General features: G+C 46.6%; 1 protein-coding gene across 1 annotated transcript; it reads right to left on the bottom strand.

Moving 5' to 3' along the window:
- Positions 1–9,255: 9,255 nt before the first annotated feature.
- LOC134158233 (cytochrome c oxidase assembly protein COX19) lies at positions 9,256–12,290 on the bottom strand. Its single transcript, XM_062607980.1, is given in 4 exon segments — positions 9,256–10,977; positions 11,859–11,970; positions 12,093–12,185; positions 12,188–12,290. Coding segments are annotated over 4 exon segments (381 nt in total). The 5' UTR covers positions 12,276–12,290; the 3' UTR covers positions 9,256–10,889.
- Positions 12,291–12,543: the final 253 nt, after the last annotated feature.

Below are 12,543 nucleotides of genomic sequence, written 5' to 3'. Positions count from 1 at the left end.
GCAGGGACAGCATCAGGGTTTTCCATCCCACTAAGGGTAAAGGAGGAAGGTTGCCCTGGCAGGGCTGGTGGAGACTCCCGGGAAGCTGATGGGCATCACTGCTCAGCCTTGTCCATGTCAGACTGTTCCTGTCCATGTCCACTGGAGCCAACAGCTCATCTGAGCTTTTCCCTGCATTTTTCCTGTGGGTATGACCTAGCAGGGAATGCTTAATGAATTTGCCCCTACTTCTTGCAAAGTCTTTGGCCAAACTCTCTGGAAACCGCTTGTCACTGTCAATACATCACCCTCATTCAGATGCGTTCTGTCTCCCCACTGCTAAGTGACTTGTTAAGCCTGATGTGAATTTATATACATATGTATATAAATACTTACATATTTATGTGTGAAATGTGCTTGTTTGCAAACATGCACACTTTCAACTCAGTCTTTCCTAGAGCGCAAGGTTGTTGCCTTAGAAACGGATGTTATTAATGCGCTCTCCCGAGGTGCTAAGTACAGCGGCAGCAAGGGCAGCCTCTGGAAATGCCAGACTGAGGTCAGGGCAAAGGATGCTCAGAAATTCCTGGAAATCTTTTCATCATCTTTGTGGTGATGCTCTGAAAATGCACAGACACAACTATACGTTCTCCTTGCCCTTCCGTGTTAGCTCCTTCCACCTGACGCTGGCTTGTTTTGTTAGGAAAGAGCTGTTGACACTGGTTTTTAGCTAATTTTGCAGCCCCAGCCCTGAAATGGCTGAATCGGTGTCACAACCACGCAGGTGAAAGGGTGTTAACCCTTTATGTGACCTGGGAGTGCATTCACAGCGTGACATGGGGAAGAAGCACAAATTCCTGTGTGAACAGCAAACCTTAATATCAATAATTCACACCACTGCAACTGCATTCAAGCAAAACTCTCTGCAGTAGTGGATACACCAGGCTGGAGCCTTTAGGCTTCCTCAGCACCACAGCAGATGCAGGTCTTGCAGCTGGAGATTTGTGTGAACAAGCCATAGCAGTGAGCACCCGCACCCATGCTAAAGCAGCCAGGTTTTGTTCCTGTCCTGTTCAAAACAAGAGAAAAAAATAAGAAAAAATAAGAAACCAACATCCTAGAAATATATATCTGATTTATATATATGTGTATATCTTATTTTCTGGGTTATCCAGTTAAATTAAGAGTGGCTACAGCTCGGAGGGAGGAATGCCACAGAGCAGAGAGCTCAGAGCAGGGTGTTTAAAACCTCTTAAACTGAGAACCTGACACGGATGCCAACTTTCTCCGATTCTGAGCAAACTGCTTTGTTTTGGACCCTGTGAGATTTTTCTCCCCTAGAACAGGGAAAAGCACACTCACTGCCTCTGCATGGTTAGGATGTGCTAGTCAAGTTGAAGAGGATGATGCAAGAGAAAATGATGTGAGGGTGCAGCAATAACAGACTGAAGTCTGGGTCTGCAGAGCTGCTCTGCACCTGCACCAGCCCTCAAAGAAGGAAAGGTGTCGTGCAGCTCTAAAAGCATCTAGCTGTGGAGTTCTTTGCAGATCAGGGTTTTATTACATTTGCATAGTGGTTAATTCTGTTGCAGTGTTACCAGCGTAGAAAAAGGGAAGTCCTTTACTCCCATGATTTGACAGCCGTGCAGGTAACATCACACACACCAGATCACACAGATCCTCTGTGAGCGAGAAGAAATGGGGAGAATGGGGAACAAGAAGAGGGTGCAGAGCAAAATCTCTCTGCTGATTGACTTAAACACCAGGTTTTGTAGGCTTCTGCAGCCTCCTAGAGCTGAGAACTGCTCTCTCACAGTGGCATCATCACAGCAAAAAGGAAAGCAGCTCCAACCACTTTTCGGATCCTGTCCACCATGTGCTCAGGACGTCCTTTCAGTTTCTTTTCTGGCCAGGCTCGCTGCAGCAGTGGGCTGGTTTCGGCACTGGTATGTGGCCACAAGGACTGTTAGTCCCTGGTGGAGTGGTTGGGAGCCAAGAGACATCCTAGAAAGCGAGGGGATAACGGATAGCTTGAGGATGTTGGATATTTGTACATCTGCTCCATGCACACAGGGAAAGCTCAATGCAAGAACAAACATGCTGCAACAGTCCTGTTGTACTGAACCCATTTCATACGATGTAAAATCTGATGTGGAGGGGGCACCTGGGGGAATTGGCTCCATAGCAGCCACCAGGCACCCGACTGGAGCTATGCTGATTTCTACAGCATAATGGCAGGCTTCCTTCTGCTCTCTGAGAAGAAGAAATTAGACCAATGAAGTCAGTAACTCACCTACACCAGTGAGAGACCACTGCTTTTAGCATTGTCCTTGGTTTATACTAATTAAAAGACTTAGGCCTGGGGAAGCTCTGTATGGAGGAAGCCAACATGTGAGAAGAGTTTCACACGTCAGGGTATCAGCGCCTCCAAGAAAAGCCAAAGTAATTATTCAGAGCAGGCCACCATCAATTCAGTCTGAGTCAGAGGCAGCAGCACGACGGGTTCGACGTGCAAACCACAGGGCAAGCACTTATCGTGGAAATTGCTTTTGTTCAGTTCCAATAATTTAATCTCTTCCTGGCTCAAATGGCTCATCCTTCCAGGAACAGCTTGGAGACATTCAAGCTGGAGACTGGACTGCATGATGTCTTGTTGCAGGGTGGAGGTGGAAGCAGCCCAGCTAACCGCTGCCTACCATGGGGGTCCTGGGAAGCGGTGGCTGCTCCTGCCGGGGGTCCAGTGCAGAGAATATGACAGAGATGCAATAGGCAGGACCATAGGACAGAGGGGCTGAAGCTAGCACATTGATTCTGATCTGGAAGTCTCTGCAGCAAAGCCTGAGTCCCCCAGAACGAAGGCAAACCATTTCCAAAGGGCACAGAATTAAAAATGGTGCAATTATAGGTTCCCACAGTCAGTCTTGTATCATGGGCTGCTGCCTTCAGCTGCCGGTCCAGCCCAGACATCTGAGACCACATCACTTTCTGTAACACTGCTCAGCTGTGATTTGAATAAAGCATTAGATGGAAACAAAACTGTGTTTTTTTTCTCTAGAAAGAGATTAGAAATGATGGCCTGAAGGAAACTGCTGAACAGCTGGAGATGGTAACTGATCCTCCCCCAGTTAACTCTGTCCATAGAAAGCTGAGGACCACGTCCTACCCTTCCTCTGGCTGCTGGTGGGATTGTTTGGATGTCACTGCCTGCCTCCTTAAAGCTCCCATAACACTGAGATGTAGCTCATGCTGCTCACTTATTTGTTTATTTCAATATGCTTTGCCAAAGAAAAATCAGCAAAGAATTAATTAACAGCAATTATTTCTAGCAACAACAGAGCAGCTCTGCTCCAGAAGCCATGAAAACAACATCATGAGACCCCTGTGGCCAAAAAGCCTTTACAAACAGGTGCAAAAAGAAACAATTTTATAGCAGGCTATAAAAAGAGCCCAAGCCAGGTTGGGGAATGGCAGAGGAACAGAGGAGCAGCCATTTCAATGGCTGAGTTGCAGCATCCACCCAGGTGACTTTCGTGAAGGAGCTTTAATAAACAAACCAGAGCAGAAGCACCAACCTGAGTCAAAGTCCCAGCAGGACCAGGTTATTGCTGCAATAGAAGGTTTACTATACCCGTCACTCTGTGTTATTAGTGCTGCTAAAGTGATTTACTGTCTAAGTCACTCCGACCTATTAGAGCTGTGATCTAAAGTACTAGCCAGCTCCAGTTTCAGTGATAAACATCACCCCCTGCCTATTACTTGCTAAAATAAGCTGAAATAAAGCCATCAATCCAGCTATCTCTCTGCTCAAATGAGTCCTTCTAGCTGGCACCATCACACCTGCAAGTCTCCTGCCATGCACGCAGAAAGGATGGAGGCAGATGTTCCAGACTTGCTCTCAATTTTCACCCGTGTTTCTTTTTCAGCAGCCAGTGAACTCAGCATTTCTGTCCCTTTGACCTGAACTTGCACATCTCCTATTGCCAAAGCCCTGCAGTGACCCAGTTCCTGTTACAGCTCTGTGCTACACATGCATACTCTGAGCATCTCCCCATGCAAGGAAGCCAGGATGCAATCTCCTGCCAGAGATGTTCACCTCTGTGCTGCACCCTAGGAGGTGGCAGTGGCCAGTCCCTTTTCTCTGCCAGGCTTTGCAGCACAGTTTAGGGAAGGGGGAATTAAACCAAACCCCACACTCCATTCACCTGTACCATTCCCACAGATTGTTAACACCCGATCCATGGTATTGTCTGTGCTCTCCCATACAGATACAGGCCTGTGTGGACCCAGTACATGTATTCCTTTAGATCAGACAGAAATCTGAATGCACAGAGAGAGGGACACATACTTATGCTACCTTAGCAACCGCTCTGAGCATGCACACACATGCCAGAGATGTGCCAGACAACAGGCAAAGCTCAGAGCGTGTGCTCTGTAAGGGCTGGGTTGCAGCCATGGGTGGTGAGGACTTGGGTAAAGACAGCTTGCTAAATCCATGGGTTAAAGTCAGCACAAGGTAACTCCCACATCCACACTAAAGACCAAAATCTGAGGGAGAGAGCCCCAGCAATGAAAGCAACCAGCATCATTACACCCCTGGGATTTCCTACCTGGTGCTTGTTCATGGGGCTGTGAAGGTTCAGTTACCATTGGGGGGTTTTGCTCCTGCTTGGTTCAGCATACTGAGTTACTGGCCATTTTCTCAGCACTGATCTGATCCGCAGCTTCTGTGCAGTTCCTGAGTGGCAGCAAGAAAATGTTTTCCCATTTGGGCCTGCCTGTCCAGAAAACCAGTTTCCTCAGTGTGCTGAAATCGTGCTGCCATGGGGCTGTCAGAGCAACCCAGAGGGAAAAGCCCTCTCCAGATTGGCAGCTCCTCTAAGCAGGCTGCAGCACACAGCATTGCATCAAATCCTCAGAGCAGTCCTGAGTGTCCCAGATTCTGTACTGCAATTGTTCTACCTTGCCCAGAAAGGAGGGATTCAGTGCTTCCAAACCCTGCTGAAGCCCAGAACGTGGTCTGATAACAGAGAAATATAAACTAAGTAAACAACACCGGGCCTGACTCCCTTGCAAAGCACCTTCTGCTAAGCCAGTGCCTTTCCTCCCTGCTATCTTTGATTATCAGCTCTGCAAGCAAGATCAGAACCAGGTGTGTGAGGGGTTTCTTGCAGGGCAGGACTTGCTAACAGTGAGGAAACTAGAAATCCTCCAGAAATCAGAGCTGTCAGCTCCTAGAAGGTTACAAAATAGGGCTCAGTTGTTCAAAGGGGCTGCAGAAGCATCCCTCACTGTCTGCTTCTTAAAAGCGTGAAAGTGAAGTTAAAAGCCTGGCTCATTCTGGGAAGTCTCCTTGATTTCTTCACCCCCTGCTCTCCTTTTGCAAGGCTGCTTTCCGCTACTCTGCTCCTATCAGGGTTTGCCGTAATTCATAAGGACCTGAACAGAAAAGCATCTACAATACTGAGTGGTTTAAGGTACTACTCATTACCAGGCAGCAGGACACACAGACAGACAGGCCACGACATCCCTCCCACATCAGCAGGATCCTACCTTGCTTTGTGTGGGAGCTGGGAAAGACACAGCTTCACCTCCCACCAGAGGTTGGGAAGCATCGGACAGTAAGGGCTGGATTCAGCCCACCAGATTCAATGCACCTGAACTGCTTTAGAGAAATAACTGTAGCCTTTGTTGGGCTATATGTTGAATGCCAGGCTTGTCTGGGGTGTTTTTCATTCAGCCAAGCCCAGCAGGAATCAGCAAGCATAAGATCAATGCACCTGCTAATGCAAGTCCCAAGATCCCCTGGAATAGTGGGAATAAACAGACTGTTTCACCATTGGATTGCTCAGTGCTAGAGAGCATAAATGTCAGACTCTCTAGAAGAGCCATAAAAACCTGCCCCTGTATCATCACCAGTCCTAGGAAACAAAACATGTGTCAAGGTTTATCGTCCTCTGCTCACATGCATTAGGCTTCTAGATGACTTTCTATGAAGCTCCTATTTTGAGCAGTGATCAATTATGCATTTCAAGCCATATGGCACCTTCCTTCCAGAAGGAAGGCATTTTGTCTTGGAATCTGTAAGCTAGAAAATCTGCTGCATCCTGATGGAAATGCAACATTGTCAGCTAGTCACAGAATCATTAAGAGAAAAAAAGAGAACCAGAGTAAGATTAATCAGACATCCAATTTCCATTGAAATACCCTCGATGGGGAAATGGACTCTTGCATGTGCCCTTCCAAATGTCCTTTTTAATTCCTTTTTAATTAATCTGATTTAAAGCTTTGATTTTTGAGGGAAACCTGATACAATATGCAACATTCGGAATTTAGCAGAAGGATTTCTTCCACAAGTGATCTTCTCCAGGCCAAAAAGTACATAAAGTCCTCTGGGGTCACTGGGTACATTACTAGAAATGATTGCACTCTTGCATACTAGCAGAAGCATCATTCCCTTCCCAGGAATCACGGGTAAGAAATGTAGAAACATACTGCTCTCCAGTGGAACCAGAACACTAAAAGCACTTTTCAGATCCTACAGCAACAAGTGATGCTATAGATGCTTTCTGTACAGGGAGCAGGCTGCTCTTTCTCTCACAGCCTCATATGTCCCAGGTTTAGCTCCAGCAGCTTGGTGGAAGTGGCACTGCCTCCCACTGCTCTCCAAGCCTACTTGGAGCAGGACAACAGCAGGGTGGAATTCAGGAGGTGCTCTAACTGACCCTAATTCATTCACGCTGAGCTGGTTAAGCCTAACCTACAAAAGCAACAGTAAGTAAAAGCTGTTTTGATTGCTACCACAAAGGGCAGTTACTTACCAGAGGCCAGCAAATCTGTGATCTGCAAAGGAAACAAAGTGGATGCCTACTCACCCAACATCATGCCCAGCTGCAAGGGCTTCCATGGCCTGGAAGCAAGCAGAACAAACTGGGAAGAATGCTCTGGAAGGGGACCAAGAGTGAAGGTCAGCTGGTCCTGCCTGTAACTGTGCACAACCTCAAACATTCACTTTATGGGTGCAGAGAGATGCAACCTTTCTGCTACACCAGGTATCCCACTTCCTGGTGGCAGATGCAGCAACAATCCTTCCTTAGCATGGAGGCACAAGCCCATTGTGCTTCTATGAAGGACTTTGGACCATGGCCCACTTCCAGCAAGCACAGGAAGCTCTCTTTGTATAAGCTTTTCTACAGAACACTCAGAGCTTCGGAAATGTTTATTAAACCCTTTCTTCCTTGTTCTGCAGGTCATTGCAGTTGTTTGGAGAGACACCCATAGCTCAAGGTCTCCCAGGAAGACATAATGACGGTTAGCTCGCAGCAATGTTCTCTCTGTAAATAACTGCAGTGATCAAAGTTAAACTCTTTGTGGTTGAATGGATTCTAATCTGAGCAAAGAAAGGGCTAGTGTGTGGGCAAGGCACACATGCCAAACATGCAAAGCTCTGCTGACCTGGAACCCTCTGGGGACTCCCTGGGACAGGATGCCAAGCAGCAGGATACCTAGAGTTGGTGTGAACAAGGTTTTTGCTGGAGAAAAGCTCCAGCAATATTGTAACCCCCTCACTTACAGATTTCTATTACTGTGTTAACAGCTTACATAGATCTTTACTACAACAGTCAACACTTCCTCCCGCTTTGGGCTATCCCTTCCACACCGGCACAATTGCATCCAGGCTGGCACTTCATACCTCACTCCCATCTGAACCTTATTTCTCAACTCTTTGCACATCTTCAACTCCCAGAGTCTGTCAGCAGGTGGTGCCTGGTGGCAGTAGTGGTGCAGGCAGCACACAGGCAGGCTTCTCACACAAAGACTGATGGAGGTCTGTGGGACTTACTTTGCTCCTGGTGTCACACACAGCAGAGAGGCTCATCAGCACCAAATAGCTCCGTGAAGAAATCTATGTCACTGACAAACGGCCTCCCCTGCAGCGCAGATGCCTCGGCTCAGCGTTTTCAGAATACAGATTTTCTCAAATGGCTGGCAGGCTGCTGGAAGGGTTCCTCCTCGATATAGGAACAGGAAAAATAACTATGGACTTACAGCTTTCCTTTGGCTTATACACTGCTGCCATTTTAAAGGAGCACAAATCTGGATACCACAAGCAAACCCAAAATAAATAGGGCTTAAATGGAAAGGCTTTTATTAGCGATATGTATGTTGGCAGGAATAAATTGAAGCACATTCTGGGACTTTTCTTCTCCCACATGATGCTGGTGTGGCACAGATTTGTCCCATATAGCAAGCTGGGAAAATTGTTTGACCCCAGGTTCTTCATTGATTAAAGACTTGTTTTTCCACCACTTCTGTTACATTAGATCTCAACTGAGGCCAGCTGATGGTCCTCCCCAGCTCTGAGCTCACCTTACAGCTCCACTAAACATATTCTGTTCTCAGGCTGATTCCCTACAGCCAGGAAATGTGTGCCTCTGCCAGTTCCCTGAGCTTTCAACTACCCCTTGTCCTGGTATAAAGGTGACAGCTGTGAGCCTGACTGACAGTGCTGGGAGGCAGGACACAATACACCCATGTATCTGGAGGGGATGAAGATGTTCTCTTTGGGTTAGTGAAAGGTACAAAACTGTCACCTCAGTGTTCCCAGTTACTAATTCTGCTGTTATTTGTGAAGGATGAAGCGTGCTCTGGCCACTTTGGTGGCTCAGCAGCACAGTCAGTCTGGGCCACACGAGGTCCCGCTGGCTATGTCACTGCAACGCTACAGAGAGGCTCCAAGCCTGCAAGTAGGACAAGCACTTTTCACTTGAGCATGCCATGAAGTTTTTTTGAAACTGGTTTTTCCCCAACATGCCTCATGCAGTGGGTCCAAAATCTGGGCCTTGGTCACTACAGAGTCCCCAGTGGTCCTTCCTTCAGTGCGTGGTCCAAAACGTTTCGTTTAATGGCACCTATCACTCCAGCTTAACAGTCAAAATTCAATCACTCAAGACAACCTTCACCCCTTACACTTTATAATAACCTGGACATCAGAGTTAGTATCAATTGTCTCAGGAAAAACACACACTTAATTCACGCAGTAGCTGTTTGGCCAAGTCGCAGTGCAGAGCAGTATCCAAAAGATGAAACTACCACTGACAACAGCCTGGCTTACTCCACCACCACTGGCAGTGATTCTTTCATACCTACCAGGATTCACTTCACTTTGTAATATTCAGGGAGCACAGAAGCATGAAATTTGATTTCTTTCTTCTGAGATGCTGGAGATTATTTTAATTCTTACTTGGTATCACTGAAAGAAAACTCTTGTTCAGTGGCTTAATATAATGTCTTTTAATATCTGTTTCAGCAATAAAATCTCTGCTTTCTTTTCTATAAGTGTACTAATCTTACCACAGGATATAATTTAAGTAGTAGAATGAAGCAGAATAAAAATAGGCAGCTGCACACAAACAATCTTTTCAAACAGGAACCTGCTCCGAACTATGTGCAGTGTTCAATTAGATTAGACCCCAACAACAATTTAAATTCCAGCTCCGACCTTCAATATGAAAAGCAGAAAATGTTCTTTTACCCTTTCCTGGATCTCTGGGTGAACAGATGCACAGTGGAAAGCAGGAAAAGCAGTAATAGCAGACTGCAGGAAAGGTGAGATACATCAAACAGGGGACACCAAATAAAGGAGAAAATGTGGGAGAACTGCCTTGGCAAACAGTGTGTGTATTGCTGTCTGCAGGCCCTGACCCTAAAGCTTGTTACTTGAGAGCCAGATACAGAGAGAGAGAAATGATACACTGGGTTAAAAAAAAAAAAAGAGAGAAAAAAAAACCTGCAAGCAAGAGTAACAGGGCAGGCAATAGTGGAAAATACACCCAGAGAATTTACAAATTTATTGTCTGCTTGAAACATATTCCTAGGGGGCTAAAAGGCCACGTTGTTTTGGCTTGAACTCAGTATTAATATTAGAGATCTTAAGGACATTCTTTGACCTGATTGCTCACCTACTGTATGGCCTCCTGCATTACCTGCTCTATGTATGGGTGCACCTACCTGTTCTGGAAAGAAATACTGTATTTCTTAGATAGCTAAGTCTTGATCTACCCTGGGTTTTGACACAGAACATTTACTTTTAAAAGAATAAAATTATCCAATCCCATTTACATGGGAGAGAGACACAAATAAATACCAGTTACTGAGATAAATAAATACAATTCCTGTCTCCACACTGATGTCACCATAAAGATGTTAAAAAACCCCACATATGGCAGCTGTACTCAAAGAAACAAATATATTCATCATGAAAGATTTCAGCTAAATGAAGTCAGGTGAAGTTAGTTACTGCTGGCTTGGCAAATAAAAGCAGAATGGTATCTGGTATCTGGAACTAGAAATAGTCTCCCAACAACAATGCAGGTTAAAAGACTGAAAGAAAACCCCTCACCCCAGTACCCAAGAACACTATAGCAGGGTGGGATGGAAATCATCCCAAAGATGGGGATAAATACCACTATATAACAAAAAGCAATTCACAGGCACAACAGTTTTATTTCCACCTGAAAAGTAACAGCTGTAAGCACATTAGTAATGTCCATGTAAGATTAATCTGTAGTTCAGCATCTACACACTAAAGGGGTTTGTTTTGTCTTTTTAAAGTAGGAGTTCACCTTTCTTAGGGACATGGAGAACACTGCAGGCAACAGCTGTGTTCTCCAGGTTCTTACAGATCTTTAAAAGTAGGCTAGAGAAATTAAAAGGGAGAAAAAATACCTGAAGAAAGCAAAGGCAGTACTTTTGCTCATATTTTTAAAAAATAATCTTATTTTAGGAAAATCAGACCTTGAAAAAGGTTCCTTCAGGAAACGCCTCCTATTGCAATATGAACAGAATGTACAATATGTACTACATTAAGAGTTATGCCTTCCATATATGAGAAGTAAAGCTGTCCATCTTCATCAGAACTTTTCACGTTTTTCTTCTGATTTCTCATCTATCAGGTCTTTAAATCCCAGTTTTTCCAGTGGTTCATTAGCCATAAGTTGCCTATGTTAAAAAAGAAGAAAACCACATTTCGCATAACAGAGTCTATAACCCAGAGAAGAGCATCATTTTCTACTTAATTCACTATTATTAATTTTCTATTTCATTTAGTATTATTTACTCTACAGAAATCCAAGATATCCATATAGAGTGACTGCTGCTTGGCAAAGCCTTAGGAACTTCAGGTTTTGGGTTAGCAACATTCAGGGATACTTCTTTTTTCCTTACCAGCAGCTTTCCAATTAACTGTGTTGTTTCCTGATTTTTGATACTGAATACGAGTTTCCTCAGAAACTCACCTGGCTCTAATTAAGAGACTTAAAGATAATTACAGACTTCGTTAAGATGTTCCTAAAACTCTCCCTGAATTTGTGGCATTTACTAGATTCTAAAGTGGATGTGGCTTAGAACAGCATTTGTGATACTGCTCTACTTTACTGTAGTGATTTTCAAATAGGTTTTGATTTGCAGCCCTCCTCCTCACCAACCCATGCAGTGTATGCAAGTCCTTGTATTTAAGTGCATTTAATAACGCCCTCTGTGCATTTCCCAATGAGCTCCCTGACTCAGCACCGTGGAGGAAGCTCCACAAAGCAATGCAAGGGCCGAAACATCCCTGGAAAAGCAAAAGCAATACTTTTTTCACTTCACCTGAGGAACAAGTTAAACGTTTCACTTACAAATATAGCTAGGAAAGTAGTAACAACAAAAAAGCTTCGCATTGAGAAAGCTGGCTATGCAGTTGTTCCATCAGCCCACCGGACAGCTACAGCACATCAAAACCAAGCCAAACAAACTGCTGAAGCCACCAAGGGCACCTGCTTCTTACAAGGCCACAAAGCTCCTCCCGCATGAATGGCTTCCCGTCCCCTCCCCGCCGGTACCTCTCCATACGGCACTCCAGGTAGGCCATGGCGCGCTGTCGGCAGGCACCGCTCTCGTAGCCGCTGTCGCGGAGGCACTCCATGAACCGCTCCTTGAAGGCGCTGCACTCCCCTGCCAAGAGACAGCGAGGGCCGCGTTACCGCCGGGCTCGGAACCGGCATCACGGCCCCCCCCCCCAACCCGCGGCGCTGCGGGGAAGAGGCCGCAGGGAGGCCAGGCCGCCGTTACCGCACCGAAATGATCCAACGGGAAGGCGCCCTTGTCCGGCGGCCGCGGCTTGAAGCTTTTGCTGCTGAAGTTCATGGCGGTGGACATGGCTCCGGAGAGGGGGAGCGGGCCGGGACCACGTCCCTCCCGTCACTCGCTCGCCACCGGAGGCAACCGAACACCGAGCGGCGCCAGAGCGCCGAGCGCATCGAGCGGAGCACATGACCGCCGCCGCGCCGCTATGGAAACGGCGTGGACGTTGCTATGGCAACCGGAGAGCCTCGCTCTGGGGAGAGGGGTGTCGCCATGGCAACACGGTAGGAATGATGTCAGCGCTGCGGACCGCCGCCGCCGGTCACCATGGAGACGCCGCCGCTGCCCGTCGGGATGGGCTCGGCCGCTGGGGTCGGTCCCCGCGCGATGGGGGTTCGGGTCGGCGGCGTTCCCGCGGCCATACATCGGCTGCTGGTGATAACA

This window comes from Pezoporus occidentalis, unplaced genomic scaffold (assembly GCF_034315485.1).
Source record: "Pezoporus occidentalis ecotype Australia unplaced genomic scaffold, CSIRO_AGI_Poc_V1 ctg128, whole genome shotgun sequence".
In the NCBI taxonomy this organism is placed as follows: Eukaryota; Metazoa; Chordata; class Aves; order Psittaciformes; family Psittacidae; genus Pezoporus; species Pezoporus occidentalis.
The sequence above is the reverse complement of the archived record's forward strand: the minus strand, read 5'-3'. Positions and strand labels throughout refer to the sequence as shown.